Raw genomic sequence first — 16592 nt, 5'->3', positions numbered from 1 at the left:
GTCGAAAAAGTTAGTGGAATGTGGGTCCTACTTTTAAAGTATTAGTTTTATAATAAAATGTGAGTATGAATGAGTTAGTGGAATATAGAGTCCACTACCAAAAATGGTAAAAATGAAGTGGGACAAATTATGTGGGACGATCCGAAATGGAATACTGAATCGAATTATTCAAAGCTTCATATAAAACCAAAAAATATGAGGTGAAATTCAAACATTAGATAACTGATTGGTCAGGGGTAAAATCGTACTATCCTCGAATCGAATAACCTCGTAACAAATTCTAATCCAAACGTGGAGAGTTGATTAGATTGATTAAACCCCCAAAAACAAACTTACCGCCGGATTTGGGGATTCATAGCATATTCTCCGTTGTAAATACTGTTGTTGAGAAAGTGAGAGAGCGCATAGTCGCAGCAGTCGTCACACAGTGAAAACCTAATGGTATGCGAGCTTGGAGTGGATTCATTACGAAATGGCGCGCCGTGCTCGCATCCAATTCCTCGATCTGAGATTATTTTTGAGTGATTTGCTGGAGTGATCGCGTGTAGAATGTTGGAGAATCCGATTGCATTGAATCGTTGATTTTTGTGGTTTATGTTGATCGCATTTTAGGCGAGTGTTTGAGGTTTGAAAAGTGGAAGTAACCGAGGATTGGAGTTGGCAAAATGAGCAGCAGCGAGGTGAAAAGCGCGAGTGTTCGCGACCTAGCCGAGGAAGCTAAGAAGCGGACTGTTTTTCTGATCGTAAGCGTTGTTGGATTGTCTTACCTCATGTCATGTAAGTGATTGTCATTATGAATTTATGATTGTGATTGTTCATCCCCTTCTTATTTTCTCTTTGTCAGAGTAACTTATTTGCTATCACTCTCATGTTATTTGACTGTTTATAGGAGAGTTCTGTGTGGTTATTTTGTGACTCTTGATAGGATTTATGCTTTTAGTTTTCTATTTTCCTCAACCAGATTTGTTGATTTAAGATAACGAAATTGGTGATTACTCTGTTTAAATAGTTGGAGATGAAGCTGTAATAGTTTGAGATTTGGGGATTCGTGACAGGAACTGAAGTTACATTGAAGCAATATCTCAGCTTTATAATGAGAACATTATGCTTTTACATAAATTTGTTGATTATTTTGTAGCTGCTAGTTAAATTTGAGAATGAGTGCTCAAATGGTACTGGTTTTGGCTCGAGATTGTGAAGAAAAATTGTTCACATTGATTGGTTCTATATCTTTCTCATTGCATGCGTTTATCACGTCTATGGACAGCAGAAAGTAAGGATTAGAGTGTTTCAATCAGAGTGATAAGTTCCTCGACAACCTTGTCAATGATGACAAGTTTCCAAATTTATTACCACATATCATTTTACATGATTATTAGCACATAAGATGCGCCTTTATAGGACAAAATAAAGATGAAAATGAAATTGGAGTTTTTATTTGGAGCTATACATGTTCCATTATTGTGAAAGGCGTAAGTAACATTTTGAAGAACAGCACCAAGTGAGAACTAGATTTTTTTGTCACAATGATAATTTTCTTTGATCTTTTTTCATGACACTTGCAAGATTCTAATTTCCTGTCCAGTGTTTAGCAATTAATTCTTTTTCCTATTGCAGTAACAAGTTCTTCAGTTCTAGTCAACTTGCCTGCTGCTCTCTTGCTAATTATCACACTTCGCTATCTATTATTGGATATTGATACACGGAGGAAATCTGCAACTTACAAGAGCAAACAAACATCAGCAAACAATTATTCTAATAAAAATCTGCTTGAGGGCCTCAGAGTTGAGACTGAAAGGTCCGACTGGAAGCATGATGTGAACTCTCCTATTGTTGAAGATGCAATTGACCAATTCACTAGACATATTGTCTCTGAGTGGGTGACAGATCTGTGGTATTCACGCATAACACCAGATAGACAGGGTCCAGAAGAGATCATATTGATAATGAATGGCGTGCTTGGAGTAATTTCAAATCGCATGAGAAATATTAATTTAATTGATCTTTTAACCAGGTACAGTTCTCCAATATTTTCCTAACCAATTTATTCTCGTTGATGTAGTGTTTGAATGACATTTTAGACAAGTATTTGCTTGCATCTTGCAGGGATATTATCAAAATCGTATGTCGTAGGTTGGAGCTCTTTCGTGCAACAAAAACAAAGATTGAGAGACGTCAATCAAGGTTCTTGACCACTGAAGAGCGAGATATAGAATTGAAGTCTCTTCTGGCTGCTGAGAACAAACTGCATCCCATTTTATTTTCTGCTGAAGCTGAGCATAAGGTTGCACGCTTTTGGCATATTCCTTGCAGATTAGCAACAACAATCAGAAAATAGTTGCTTGCTTCCCCTACCTGACAATGTTTTTTTTTATTAATTTTGGAGTAAACAGGTTCTTCAGCATGTTATGGATGGCCTTATTGTACTTACGTTCAAGCCAGAGGATCTGGGGTGCTCTTTGTTCCGCTATATAATCAGAGAACTCCTTGCTTGTGTTGTAATAAGACCAGTTCTGAATCTTGCTAATCCCAGGTAAGCACACTGTTCATTTTAATTTCTTAACACCCCCCCTATGTTAAACATGCACTGTTTCTGTTTTAAATGGTCAGCCTAATTTGGCATCTTTGTGCTGTGTCAATAATTTGATGGCAGGTTTGTTAATGAGAGAATTGAGTCTTTTGTCATTTCTAGAAAAGTTGAAAAAGGAAGTGTGGTGGCAAACATAATACCAGAGTCTAGAATAAATGAACCTGTAAGGATTCCATCTGATCTTAGCTCACAAATAGCAGATCCTTCTGCCAATGGTGTTGAACTGGTCCAATTGAAGAAGGGTGAAAAAAACAAAGAGGTCAATAGTCATGAATCAGATGCCATGAACAGAGAACTTCTTCCTAAGGATCCATTGCTTGACATGGATACAGGATCAACTCGCTCTTGGAATTCTTTACCAGACACTCATAATGGTGACGAGAGAGGTCTTCGAAGAGAACTCTCGGGGGGAGAATGGGCTAATGCCCTAGACGTGTTTTCTCAAAGAAAAACTCAGGCCCTGGCTCCAGAACATTTTGAAAATATGTGGACAAAGGGAAGAGACTACAGAAGGAAGGAAGATACAGATACATTGGCTGATCCTGCACAGAGGAACTATGCAGTGGGGGTATCTGATGCAGTGATGCAAACAAATGGTCTTCCAGAGCAGAAGAAAAAGGAGACGGACACAAAAGTAAATTCTATGGGGAAAGATTTTTTGGACTCTGGATTTCATAGAAAGCTGGAGGATGGCAATGCTGAATCCTTATGCGAAGAGGCAGATCTTGAAAGTGTGCCTTCTGATGAGGATGAATCCTGGAGCAGTAGTTATACTGAGGATGATGATATGAACAATGTTATGGGTCTTGACTCTCCAGGTGTTAAAGTTTGGGATGGTAAAAATAAAAGGAATTTCAGCCACATTCATCATCCTCTTGAAACTTTTGACAGACACAAGAGCACAAAAACTAAGAACAGACAACTTCGTTCCACACCACATAGAACAAAGTCTGCAAAGAAAAGATCTCGATCTAGTACTCATAATGGGCAAGTCTGGCAAGAGGTGGAACGAACAAGTTATTTATTAGGAGAAGGGCAGGATGTGTTGAACCACTACAAAGTGACTGGCAAACCTGGAGACTCGAGCGAGGACTCTGAGGCAGAGCTATCGGGTAGAATAAATAGTGGAGCTACAACTTCATCATCTATGTCCTATGCTTCTTTACCTGAAAGTCAAAGTCTGGCAGCTAATTCGGCAAAAACTTCTCTAATTGCTGATTCCTATTTTAAATTAAGATGTGAGGTACTGCAATCAAAGTGTGCTATTTTTTGGTATTTAATTATTCTTGATTGCATGTTCTATGCGTGAAGATGCTAAGTAGTCATTTACTTTGCAGATATTGGGTGCCAATATTGTAAAGAGTGGATCCAAAACCTTTGCTGTTTATTGCATTTCTGTTACAGATATGAACTGTCACAGTTGGTCTATCAAAAGAAGGTAGCCTGATATCCTCTAGACCATCTGTTATATTTTGGTTCTTGCAAAATGTTTGTTTTATAGTTGTTTTTTATTTTTTCTCGTGTTTGGGTAATTTGGCTTCATAATGTATGGGTTCATCCTTAATAGTTGAGTAGTTGATGTAATTTTTTTCTGTATGACATTCAAAATAAGAGGTTGTGGGTGGTGGTTGGGTAAAGATCTTCCTGTTTGAGGAGATATGGTTTATATTGGAGATGGTGAGTTCAAAATACAGTAATGCCACATAGTAAGGTTAATTTTCTAATGCTAACGTTATTTCTGATGCTGACAGATATCAACACTTTGTGGAATTACATAGGCGTCTGAAAGAGTTTCCTGAATATAATCTCCATTTGCCACCAAAGCATTTCCTCTCAACTGGCTTAGATGTGTTTGTCATTCAAGAGCGATGCAAATTGCTCGACCAGTATCTTAAGGTCCTACTTTACTTAAATTCATATATTTTCTATGTGCTTTATAATTTTGCATTTTACTTTCGTTTACATGTCTCTCTTTCTCTCTTTCCAACTGTTTTGCAGAAACTTCTGCAGTTTCCAACTATTTCGTGTTCGATTGAAGTTTGGGATTTTCTTAGTGTTGATTCTCAGGTTTAAAATATGAGACTTATATTTTTACAACTTGTGAGAAACCTCATGATAGCATGTTGCTAACTAGGCTCACTTTGCTTTCTGTCGTGATCTGCAGATGTATATATTTTCAGATTCATTGTCCATACTTGATACTCTCTCAGGTGAATATCTGAATGACAAAGTTCCTTTCATCTTGATGACCTTTTAATAGTTTTGAACTGGTATTGCTTCAGTTGACCTTGATGAAACAGTACGCCCAAAGATCAAGGACTACAGGGATAATGTGGGGCCTGTATATGACCAGTTATCATCCAAAAAAGAAACTTTCAGTCATGGAAATCAAGATTCTACTTCTCGAATCAAGGGTGACCAAGCTACTGATGGATCAGGGTTGAAAGGAAATGGTCAAGTTTCATCTTCACCAAAAAAGCCTGAAAAGGAATTCAAGAAGGCTTTTGATCAGTCAAGTAATGGCTCAGAAATCTCAGAGCAAAAGAACTTAAAACGATCCAGTAAATCAGAAAGGACCATGGATAGAGACCATCAAAAATCACATTCTCTTGCTGCTGATAATTCCACTGATCCAATGCTTCCCAGTGAGGTCATTTTCTATTTTCTTTCTTGGCCTATTTCTTTATCGGATTTAAATTTCAGAATTGTGGCTTCTGATTGATATGGTGGTGCAAAATGATTGAGATCTTAAATTCAAACCAATCTATATTCACTAATTTTAATATAATTTGGCTTCTTCATTTTTCTTGCTGAAAATCGTATTTTGTTTTTACCCTTCCCTGTTTCTAACAGTGGGTGCCGCCAAATCTAAATGTTCCTGTATTTGATTTGGTTGATGTCATTTTACAACTTAAAGACGGCGGATGGATCAGGTACTGAATGTTGTATAAATATGGACAAGTCAATATAAGGCTTGTGAAGCTCTCTCGTGGCTATCCTTTAATTGTGCATTATGGTCGTGCTTACAGAAGAAAAGCTTTCTGGGTAGCTAAACAACTTCTACAATTGGGAATGGGTGATGCTTTTGATGATTGGTTGATTGAGAAAATACAGCATCTTCGTAGGGGATCAGTGGTTGCTTCTGGAATCAGGCGATTGGAGCAGGTAATTTGGAATCTCAATTCAATTTTACTAGTACCATGGGCTTCCCTATATTCTTACAAGAAAGTTTGAGCTTTAAATCTTGATGAGTACTCAGTATTTTGGAGAATCGTGTGGTCTCACTTCTCTGATGATGCATGTGTTTGCTCTGACCTATTTCTCCAAGAAATATTGGATTATAATATTATCATTTGCAACTGCTATAACTAGATACTATGGCCTGATGGGATATTCATAACTAAGCACCCTCGGAGGCAGCGACCTCCTCCTGATAGCCCATCCTCCGGAGCCCAATCTCCCGCTCCTTATTCTTCACCTAAACAGGGGGATACCCTGACTCTGGAGGAAATACAACAACTGGAAGCTGAACAGCGAGCCAAATTTGTTTATGAATTGATGATTGGTAATACTTAACTGTCCATTCTAATCTTTATCTCATTTATAGTCATATGGAATTGAGTGAAAGTTATTCACCAACCATTCTTGGAGACAGTAATGAGTTGAGTCTTTTCCTGCAGACAAGGCTCCAGCAGCTATTGTAGGCCTTGTTGGACATAAGGAATATGAGCAATGTGCAAAAGATCTCTACTATTTCATTCAGGTTATCCTTCTTGCATCATGTCTGCACTTTATATTTCATAGCATCCATATACAAACTGACAACAGTACTTTAGGTTTCATAATAGTACAGATTATCCTTCTTGCATCATGACTGCACTTCAACTGCATTTCATCATGCAGCTTACTATACCCATTGTATGTGTGGCACTTTCTTATAAATAATCTGTGTTTCCATACATTTCATGTGGCCTTTGCACCTTCTATCTGAAACTTATGTAGCTGTCGTTAATGGTTTGGTTACACATTTATCGCACTAACACTTGAAAAGGAATAAGCAAGTGATGTCATTATTTGATTTGTTCTTGCTGTACTCAATCCTCTAGAATCATAATTGACAGACCAATGTCACTGTGCTTGCAGTCATCTGTTTTTATGAAGCAGCTAGCTTTTGATCTTCTCGAGCTCCTGCTTTTATCTTCATTTCCGGAACTTGATCATGTTTTCCGAGAATTGGATCAAGACAAAGAGAAGTTCGGCAAACCCACATAGAGCTAGGATAAAGATCGAGTGATTAAAGAAGTGTGATAATGAAAAGAGTGAATTTTTGCCTGAGATTGTCAGAGTAAGTGTGTACAGCGACATCTTTAGTTTCATACACCATTGAATATAAAATACTCCCAAATACCATATTTTTGCAGCCAGTTTGTGCATTCCAAAGGCTGGAGACTGGAGTAGAGTGCAAAATAGTGGGCTCAGTAATTGGAATTTTGGCACTCCTCGTTGGTGGGTGTATGTACTTCAAATTTATTATTTTTGTGAATATCTCATGTATATTTTGTTTGCTTTCATAAAGTTTCTCTATACATTTATGTTATATACTGTGATAATATTGTACGCCGTTGTTCAACAAGGAACTAAAAGAATACAACTTTGATCACTGATCAATTTCCCGGAAAATTCCTATGCAACATTCCTCCAAAACATTATTGTATGCCATATTTTATTCTTGAAGAATTTGTCTGATTGCAGCCATATCATTAAACGATAAACATAACCCCAAATTATAGATGTACAAGTACAACACAACCCAAATAACAGATCTACTAGCTTTTGCAAGAACAAAAAAAGCTAGTATCTAAGTCCTAACAGGAACCAATGATGAAAGCAAAATTGTGATATCTGGGGATTCAACTGTATTCAATAAGAAAAGCACAACCTACTAGCATTGTAACTTGAATTAGAAAACAAAGTAAAAGGAAGGCTGTAACATCTTTGCCAATAACAAGATTGTAGGCTGTAGCTCTACCATTTCTTAAATTAAGAATTCCCTAAGAATGCTGAGAAATCCTTCAAATTATTAGCCAACGTTCGATAGCTGCACCCAAACACTCAGTATTTTGCCAATACAACTAATAAGATACAATATTTGAAGCAAAGTTGTATTCAGATATCCATATTAAAATTCAAAACAAAGTACATAAACATAAGTAGAAATAAACTAAGAATTCCAATTGGCAAAATTGCCTTAAAACGGCTTTTTCAAAATTCATTCGTTGTCGAGTACAATAACAATACCAAGGGAAAGTAGAATCAATTGCTCTCTCCACATTAGTCCCCTTACGCAGATGCAGCAACTGCTTTCTTCCTTGGTGCTGCTTCAGTACCTATATTCATCACATACTCCACATAAATATAATGCTAATCACGACGGAAAAAAAGAAAAATATGAATACAAAAACGCTAGCAACCTTCTCTGAAGTTGGTCTTGAATCTGCGGGGAACATTGCGGAGATACCTCATGCGTCCGGTGCCGGTCGTCTTTCGACGAATTGCCTTCACACTCCAGTTGTCTAAAGTTCAATTTTAAATAGAAATCATTCACCAAATTGATCGGATCATATAAACAAAAAACATAGACAATTAACCACGCAATAAATCAAATAATCAGAGCTCAAAACCACTGAACAGCAATCATTTCCTCCGGAATTTTAATCGTGCGATCAGGAAAGGGCTAAAACATGATCGCAGGAAGAGAAACGATGAATTTAAATAATAAATTGAATAGCAAATTTTATAAGTGAGAGGCATACACGTCCTCTTGCGAGCAGCAGGATAAGCACAGGCGGAGCAGCGGCTCTTCTGGAGGTGGAAGCTGCGGCGGCCGCACCTCACGCACAGAGTGTGTGTCTTGTTTCTCCTCTTTCCGAAGCTCCCAGTTCCCTTGCCCTACAAATTGAATTATATGCACATTAACACGGATCTAATCGGATTTCATACACGGATAGAGCTGCGCGAGGTGGGGATTTACCATGGCGGCGTTAAAGTTGCAGAAACCCTAGCTTGTGAGGAGTAGTTGGAGAAGAAGAAATGAGAGCGGCGCCCCTTTTATGTGATGAGCGATTGGGAAAGGGTTTTGGATTTCGGATTTATGAAAATTGATCTTCATTGGGCCGTGTTATGCATGGGCTTTGAACTGATAGATTTAATTTTTTTCCGACCCAAATTTAAAAATGTGACATGAAATTTATTTTTATATAGTCAATTTTTAATACTATCACGTCTGTGGATACAGATTAATATATTTTTAAAATATTATTTTTTAATTTTAAATTAATTAAACAAAATTAGAATTAATATTAGCAATAAACAATATAAGTAAGAATATTAGTTATATAAGAATAAAAAATTTATACAAATCAACGCATAATAAATAAATCACATAATATAATGTTTAAATATTAAATTATACACCGTATATAATTAATAAAATGAAAAGGAACAAAAATAATAAAAAAGAACAAAATTAGTCGACCCAAGGAATTGTGAGAAAGCCTTGAAATCATTGAGCATAGTGTGAAATGGTTCCATGATATCAAGCTTTCCTTCTATGATAAGTCCAAAAATAGTATGCTTGAGTTCTATAAGGTAAATAGGTATATATGAAAATCCAGCCTTAAATGACATATTTACAGGGTTAAAATATTATGCGAATAATCCTTTACGTAATTGCAAAATTGAGAATCACAGACCCACAAAAATAAGATCAACAAAAAAGGAATGCAAAACCTCTAATCTACACAAATTCAACCGAAATTCAAGGCGAACAGTCGAGCACTCACTTGCAATTGTAGTTCATCCTTTCCCGTTCACCCACTCAATCGCTTGCCTCTGCAAAATCGAAAAGAAAAACGAAAAGGGCGCAGATAGTCTAATTGGACAAGCCACGACAAACGGAGACCATTAAATATAGCCGTTGAGTACGTATGTCTTCATGTATAAGAGATGTGAATGGAAATTCGCCAAATAAAAAATAAAAAAATAGTAGCGAAAGATATCTGACATAAACGAGATTGGTGTAGTGGGTTGAAACTGGGCTCAATTTCTTATTTTTTCCTCCTTTTTTTCTACTTGTTTTCTTCTATTTCTATTTTCTAATCAGATCTTAAATCTCAATAATTTTGATTCATGCTGCTATTAGACCATCTCCAAGGGTACACTCAAATTTAAAATGGGATAGGTATTTAGCTCCAATAGTACTCAAAAATCAATCTTATTTTTTATTTTTGAGAAAAAAATATCTATCTTCAGGTTTACACTAAACCAATACCTAAAAGTTTTTCAAATTTTGTGAGTAAAAAAGGCATAATATAGAGAATATTCTTTTAAGTTTAAGTTTAATATAAATGATTGGAGTAAAATCAATATTTAGTGTGAGATATACACTAAAATAAGTTTGAGTTTGGTGGAATAGTTGGAGATGCGCTTAGCCGTTAATTATAGTACATTATAAAACCTCCCACTCATTATAAAGCCTCCCACTCACTTTCCTTTTAATTATACATTTTTAATTTAATATAATTTTTTAAATTAAATGGCATTCTTGTAAATTTCTCCAAAACTCCTCTAAAACTCCCCTTTTGTATATTTATAGATTTATAGATTATAGATATATAATTTTTTTCTTTTCAATTAATACATAAAATAATATTTTCTAAAATCTTTTATTATTTGTGTCATCTATTATGGAACGGAAGGAGTACTGCTTATACGTATTCAAAATTTATCTTGATGGAACCTTTAAACTTTTGTTCATTTACCTATTAATTTTAATAGTATCATTTATCCATTTATTTTGTAGTGCACAATGAGTGAAATCAAAATGACCAAACAAATTTTTCAGTGATCAAAAATAAAATTAGTTAATCGAATTACTCCTACTACTAATAACAACGCGGGAAATTGAAAATTTTCAACTTTTGAGAATGAAAATGGCGGCCACATTTCGAACCTCAAATGACAATTAACTCCCTAAATCCCCAACAAAGAGTGAAACCGTCGTTCATTTCCTTCTTCAAACTCCCGAGGATTTCCGGAGCCGCTCGTTGATCGGCCACCACCACGAAATATCGGTTGATTTCCGTCGTCCTTTTCAATGTGGTGTCGTTCTCTCCTTTTTTTCTCTTTTGAATCCTTCTTAACTGTAATCATTTCACGCAGGATCACTCTGTGCATCTCCTTGCCTCTACGCGCAAGAGGTCAGTCTGTTTGTTCTACGATCGTTTTTTACGCTTTAAAAAAACACTAAAGCTATGCAACCAAATTTTGTACAACCAAAAATTGGTTTATTTGAAAAAAATGTAATTTATTTATGCATTTAATTAAAAAGTTAGACATATTTATATTATAGGGAACATGCATAATATTATGGTATTTATGTATAATTTTTAAATTTTTTTTGAATCATAAAATATAATTAATGCATACTTTAATTCAAATTTGAAAAATAATAGAGAAATAATTCAAATATAAAAATTGAAAATGAAGCCAAAAACTAATAAAGTGTTTTTAATTTGTTAACCATCTATATTTATTATTTTAATATTTAATTAACACATCAAAATTACTAATATAATCTTGTTTTGGTTGTACAAAATTTGGTTGTTTATCATTACTCTTAAAAAAAATGCACACATGAAATTGTTCAATGTATGATGAAATTGGAATGTTGATTAGGTATCTGGAAATCATAATTTTTGAGTTATTCGTTCTGTGGATTTTGATTTTTGCAAGCATTATAGTGAATTTTGTTGAAGTGAATTTGTTGAATTTGTTATTATACCTAAAATGTGTGTATCAGTGTGTGCTTGGACCTCTATATTTCTTGCTTGATTCAATATTATGTGTTTCAAGGAGGTGTTTGGGAACATTCTAATTCAAAAACTGATTTAAGAGCTTTTAACACAGTTTCGACATGAGTTCAGAGAGTCAAGGTTAGTGAACATTTGCAAAATTCATTTGTTTAGCACGAAGGCATTTTGTTTATACCAAATATCTTCATGATTTTGTATCAGGTAGCAATTTTGCTCTCTGTGGTAAGCCCAATCGTGACAGGACGCGTAGGGGTTGGTCGGTGAGAGAGGAAAAGGCTCTCCTTGCAGCCCTCAAAGAACTAGCACAAACATGGACGTGCAGTACTGGCTTTAGAGCGGGCTACATGATCTTGTTAGAGAAAGCCATAAGAAAGGAATTTCCAGGCACGGACCTGAGGGGAAACCCCAACATACAATCGAAGCTAAACGTTTGGAAGAAGGATTACAAATCTCTGAAAGCAATCCTGAGCCAGCGTGGTGTTCGATTTAACCTGAAAGGTGACCACATGATTCACTGTGATAACGTGCAGTGGGAGAAAATCGTTAAGGTATGGAAGACTGCTCATATACGAACTGCCTCATATTGTTTGTGTACTGACTTAGCTCCTTATTGGCAGAATGATGGCAATGCTAGGCTCATGCGTTTTAAGTCTTGGCCTTATTGGGAAGACTGGAATGAGATTTTTGGCAAAGCTAAAACCAATGGGTCAAATGGGAAATTCTTTTGGGAAACATTCAACAAATTTTATGATCAAGAGAATGTTCTTCCAGAGATTTGTGGCAAGGATAAAACCAACAGATCAAATGCTGAAGACGTTGAGGAAGTATTCAACAAACTATATGCTAAAGAGGATGTTCTTCCAGAGATTTGTGGTAAGGATAAAACTAACGGATCAAATGTTGAAGACGTTGAGGAAGCATTCAACAAACTCTATGCTAAAGAGGATGTTCTTCCAGAGATTTGTGGCAAGGATAAAACCAATGGATCAAATGCTGAAGACGTTGAGGAAGCAGTCAGCAAGTCATACGCTGATGAGAATGTTCTTCCAGAGAATTGTGGCAATGATAAAACCAAGGGATCAAATGCTGAAGATGTTGAGGAAGCAGTCAGCAAACCATATGCTCAAGAAAATGTTGGGAAGATCAGTGCAGGTCCTGATTATAACAAAACGGAAGAGAACATGTCTCCATCTGATGCAGCCGGGGACAATGGCCAGGGTGGGAAAGCCACTCAAACAGCACTACAGGCAGCCAAGGACAGTGTGTCCCAGGGTCTGAAAGCCACTCAGGCAGCTGAGGACAGTGTGTTCCAGGGTCAGAAAACAACTCAAACAGCAATGCAGACTGGAAGGAAACGCAAGGCTGTAGATGGAATGGATGGTCCACTCGACATGCTCAAGAAACTGCATCAGGATAAGAATGCGATACTAGACAAGCTGTCCACACCATTAGCGTACGAGTCTGATCTTTTCAAAGCAAGGAAGGGGGTCTATGGCATCGTGAGCAATATACCTGGCCTCACATTGAATGTCCGATTTGATGTTTGTGAGCTACTTCTCGAAAAGGCCCACCGACTTGATATTTTCATGGGGCTACCTGAAGCTGTCAGACCTGAGTATGTCATGTGGCTTTTAAACAGGAAGTGAAGGAGCTAAGCTTTCTAGGTAACGTAGTAAAGTATTTTGGGATGCATATGGTGATGTGTATGTCGTTTTTAAGACATTAATATCTGTGTTTTGTTTTGTCACTAGGACTCGAATCACCTATGCAAGTAGTTTAGTGTTTTGCCAAAACAATATGCTATCTAAATGCAGTGTTTTGTAGTTGAATTTGTACTTTGCATATAACCACTAGCTAGAAAATCCAACTTGTCCCCTTCACCATCAAATATTCATGCGATGAATACATGTGGTTACTTCTAGGGCTTGGGAAAAATACCGAAAAAATGATATATCGCTCGTATCGTATTGAAAAATATCGAAAAATTATTGAATTTTCGATATATCGTAATTTTCGATACGATACGATAACGATATGAATTTCCTTATATCGCGATATATCGTTTTATATCGAAAATACGATATATATCGAAAATTTTTGATATATCGATATTTTATTTTCGATATATATCGATATTTAATGATATATCGAATTTCGGTACGATATATCGAAATATCGATACAATAACGATATGAAATTTTTTAATATCGAAAGTTATATCGAAACTTTCGATACGATAACGATTTTATATCGATATTTTCGATACGATACACGATACAACGTTTTCGATACGATATATCGTATCGACCCACCCCTAGTCACTTCATTCAAGCATACGATCACTTGGAATAAATATAAGAAAAATGAGAGAAGTAACACAAAAGCAAGGTGCGACGGCGGAGGTGAAAGCCGATTCTCTAGTGTATCAATCTTCTTTTCCTTTCCAATTCGAACTCGAAAAGTTTCTTAACTCCATACATTCAAACACATCCTCTCAATGGGTAGATCGAGCAAAAAAGAGTATTATGGTTGCTTATTTTAGAGTTTAATGATCCTTCATCTGAGACATGATGTCGTAGAGCTGGTTTTTTGACATTCCGGCGAGGCTCGGTGGAACTCCGTCGCCGGAGAGTTGTTTTTCTGCCATTCTCTCCACATCCAAATTATTTACAAAGAGATTTGGAGAAGAAATATCAATTACTACATCGGTCCCGCGTTAACTATCTAATTTACTTTTCTGCACTCATATCATAAAAATGATACTACCTCCTTAACCATCACATTTACTTTTCTGCACTCGTTTTGTAAAAATGATAATAAATAGTTAAAGTCGAGAAATAGTAAAATAATAGAGAAAATAATGTAAAGAAGACTCATCTATACCTTATTCTCTCTCCTGCTTTATTATTTTTCTACTTTAACTATTTATTGTATCATTTTTATAAAACTGAGTGCAAAAAAGTAAATGTGACAGTTAATGCGAGACGAATGTAGTAATAAATAGTTAAAAGTTGAGAAATAGTAAAATAATAGAGATAATAAAGTAGAGAAAAGTCTTCTTTTACATCATGCTCTCTTATTTTACTCTTTCTTCACTTTAACTATTTATTATTATTTTCACAAAATAAGCGTATAAAAGTAGATGTCACAGTTAATAATGGATGAAGGTAGTAGTAAGTACTCCCTTTGTCCCATTAGAAATGCAACGTTTTTCTTTTTGGGTTGTCCCACTAAAAATGAAACGTTTTCTAAAATGGAAACATCACTCTCTCTACTTTTCCCTCTCTCCTACTTTACTCTCTCTTCATCAATTCACAAAACAATACTACATAAAATCTCGTGCCGGAAGGGACTACTATTTTTTTATTAGGGGGCTTGTTAACACATTTTGTATTATAAGTTCAAATCTCAAAATCTATACATTTGGGCCTTTTTGTAGCCCATTCAACTCAGGGTCTGCAAAATTGGGCTCGGCCATGTCTGAAACAGGGCCCGACCCATATCCGAAACAGCTCATATTTGACTGGTTTTGGCCTCTCTCTCTCTATCCCAAATCTCTCTCCAGCAATTGGGCGAGTGGATAATCGGTGGGCATCGGAAATACAAGGTGAAGTACACTTCCCCATCTGCACGCGCCGCCGCCGATGGCGTACTCGCCCTTATCCCTCTGTCTACCGCCTTCTACTCCCAAAGCGGAGCTGGTAGCTTCAACCTCGTCGACATTATTTACGGCCTCTTCTTCAATTAGAAAAGCCCTTTCTCCGCTGCCGTCTTTCCCGAGTTGCCGCAGCTCAATCGTGGCGCGTGGCCACCGGAGATCGTTGATTGTCGGCATGGCTCCCGAAGAAGAGAAGATGACTCGCCGTTCGCCTCTCGATTTCCCCATCGTTAGTTATCTCCGCCCCCTTTTATTTGTGAACTTTCATCGAACACCTTTATTTAATTGCAATTCTCACTTCTGTTGTGAAATTGTAGATATTTAATTGGCTATACATTTCTTCGTGTGCAGACTAATATGTTTGTCTTACATACTTAGAAATTGAAGAACTTGAACTTGGATTTTCTGTGAAAGCCTAATATGATTGGAGTTTATGAAGTCTTGCAATTAATTTCAATTCTCTCCAACTTGTTAGTTGAACTGAGATGCTGTGAATGCCAATATAAATTGAAGTAAGTAGCTTTAGCTTGGTAACTGGTAATGAAGGAATTCTTTAACTCATACTGCGGTGGGAACCAGAATTTGGTGCTTGTCAAGATTGGTTTGAAGTGGTATTATTAAGAATTTCATTTTGAAAGATAAATAGGTTATATCTATGTGGCATGTTGCAAATGTTTTGCTGAATTCTAGTGAATGTTGAAGAACTTCACATGGCCTTAAGATGGATGATCATCTGTTCATTTTGTTTCACTGTAATACCATTTTGAAAATATGTAATGACCAATCTATGAAATGATGCCATGGATAGCATGAAATGGGAGCTATATTCTAGTTGACATTGTCCTTTGAACTCTGCAAGTAGTGAGCACTGGATTTGGGGGCACACTGATATGTTTCAGCCATTGCTTTATGATGACATCTGTTTTTATGTATTCAATTCATCAAATGCACATTGAGGGTTGACAATTGCATCACAATAAAACTTTCATTGCTTATTAGTAAGGAGTATTGACTTTATTTGGCTGTTTATCTGAGGTTAAATTGTTGTAACAATTCAGGAGTGGGATAGGCCAAAGCCTGGAAGGAGGCCTGATATATTCCCGCAGTTCAGCCCTATGAAGACTCCGTTACCACCACCCATGCCGGCTGATCCTGAGGAAGATGAAGAAGAGGATGAAGAGAAAAAGGAAGAAGAGGAGGAAGACCCTGAGAAGGAGGATCCCGACAAGCCAGACCAGTAGCGCCCATAGGCCATTACATGAAATCTTGGATGTGGCTTCACTTGGAGCCATCTCAGTTTTTTGTGTTCCAAATGTCTTTGTACTAGATGAGTATTCTGCAAGGATCTAGATAAACTTGTAGGCAATATATCTCTTCTAAACCTAAATTCATCTTGAATAAGTAACTACTACCTTCTCTCCACTAAAAGTGGCACACTACTTTTGGGTACAATTGAGTCATGAGAAACTAC

The 16592-nt window shown here is 36.5% G+C and overlaps 4 protein-coding genes across 6 annotated transcripts; 3 read left to right on the top strand and 1 right to left on the bottom strand.

Moving 5' to 3' along the window:
• The first annotated feature begins 291 nt into the window (after positions 1-291).
• LOC125207431 (uncharacterized) lies at positions 292-7207 on the top strand. 3 transcript variants are annotated; one of them, XR_007173972.2, is made up of 16 exons: positions 293-777; positions 1618-2014; positions 2107-2284; positions 2394-2533; positions 2654-3833; positions 3928-4028; positions 4342-4486; positions 4589-4657; positions 4755-4800; positions 4873-5240; positions 5444-5523; positions 5620-5755; positions 5963-6155; positions 6271-6353; positions 6734-6935; positions 7012-7207. XR_007173972.2 is itself a non-coding variant. In XM_048106769.2 (15 exons), exons 1-15 carry the CDS (start codon positions 666-668, stop codon positions 6860-6862), a joined length of 3330 nt encoding a protein of 1109 aa, XP_047962726.1. In that variant the 5' UTR covers positions 292-665; the 3' UTR covers positions 6863-7207. The 3 variants fall into 3 exon arrangements, 2 of the variants coding, with proteins under 2 accessions (XP_047962726.1, XP_047962725.1); XM_048106769.2 differs by having other exon boundaries at positions 292-777; positions 4369-4486; positions 6734-7207; XM_048106768.2 differs by having other exon boundaries at positions 6734-7207.
• Positions 7208-7738: 531 nt separating this feature from the next.
• Positions 7739-8744, bottom strand: LOC125204290 (large ribosomal subunit protein eL37x). The gene is made up of 4 exons (XM_048102895.1): positions 8622-8744; positions 8404-8539; positions 8062-8163; positions 7739-7977 (listed from the first exon to the last, which is right to left on the bottom strand). The coding sequence occupies exons 1-4, from the start codon at positions 8622-8624 to the stop codon at positions 7931-7933; spliced, it is 288 nt and encodes a 95-aa protein (XP_047958852.1). The 5' UTR covers positions 8625-8744; the 3' UTR covers positions 7739-7930.
• Positions 8745-10635: 1891 nt separating this feature from the next.
• LOC125204982 (uncharacterized) lies at positions 10636-13294 on the top strand. Its single transcript, XM_048103762.2, has 5 exons — positions 10636-10722; positions 10811-10848; positions 11558-11583; positions 11665-12011; positions 12081-13294. The coding sequence occupies exons 3-5, from the start codon at positions 11565-11567 to the stop codon at positions 13107-13109; spliced, it is 1395 nt and encodes a 464-aa protein (XP_047959719.1). The 5' UTR covers positions 10636-10722; positions 10811-10848; positions 11558-11564; the 3' UTR covers positions 13110-13294.
• Positions 13295-15000: 1706 nt separating this feature from the next.
• On the top strand, positions 15001-16508 carry LOC125207762 (uncharacterized). The gene is made up of 2 exons (XM_048107239.2): positions 15001-15350; positions 16180-16508. Exons 1-2 carry the CDS (start codon positions 15108-15110, stop codon positions 16360-16362), a joined length of 426 nt encoding a protein of 141 aa, XP_047963196.1. The 5' UTR covers positions 15001-15107; the 3' UTR covers positions 16363-16508.
• The last annotated feature ends 84 nt before the right edge of the window (positions 16509-16592 follow it).

This window comes from Salvia hispanica, chromosome 6, assembly GCF_029641045.1.
Source record: "Salvia hispanica isolate PSC_SH4W2 chromosome 6, Shi_PSC_v1, whole genome shotgun sequence".
Taxonomy (NCBI): Eukaryota; Viridiplantae; Streptophyta; class Magnoliopsida; order Lamiales; family Lamiaceae; genus Salvia; species Salvia hispanica.
The sequence above is the reverse complement of the archived record's forward strand: the minus strand, read 5'-3'. Positions and strand labels throughout refer to the sequence as shown.

Excerpts from the sequence above, each read along its gene's own strand:
- LOC125204982 (XM_048103762.2), top strand. Across the intron at positions 12,012-12,080 it reads AGTGGGAGAAAATCGTTAAG|AATGATGGCAATGCTAGGCT; the intron begins GTATGGAAGACT and ends CCTTATTGGCAG.
- LOC125207431 (XM_048106768.2), top strand. The coding sequence starts at position 666 with ATGAGCAGCAGCGAGGTGAAAAGCGCGAGTGTTCGCGACCTAGCCGAG. Across the intron at positions 5,524-5,619 it reads AAAGACGGCGGATGGATCAG|AAGAAAAGCTTTCTGGGTAG; the intron begins GTACTGAATGTT and ends TCGTGCTTACAG. Across the intron at positions 5,756-5,962 it reads GAATCAGGCGATTGGAGCAG|ATACTATGGCCTGATGGGAT; the intron begins GTAATTTGGAAT and ends TGCTATAACTAG.
- LOC125204290 (XM_048102895.1), bottom strand. Across the intron at positions 8,164-8,403 it reads TGCTGCTCGCAAGAGGACGT|ACAACTGGAGTGTGAAGGCA; the intron begins GTATGCCTCTCA and ends ATTGAACTTTAG. Across the intron at positions 7,978-8,061 it reads CAAGACCAACTTCAGAGAAG|GTACTGAAGCAGCACCAAGG; the intron begins GTTGCTAGCGTT and ends TGATGAATATAG.
- LOC125207762 (XM_048107239.2), top strand. The coding sequence starts at position 15,108 with ATGGCGTACTCGCCCTTATCCCTCTGTCTACCGCCTTCTACTCCCAAA. Across the intron at positions 15,351-16,179 it reads CGCCTCTCGATTTCCCCATC|GAGTGGGATAGGCCAAAGCC; the intron begins GTTAGTTATCTC and ends GTAACAATTCAG.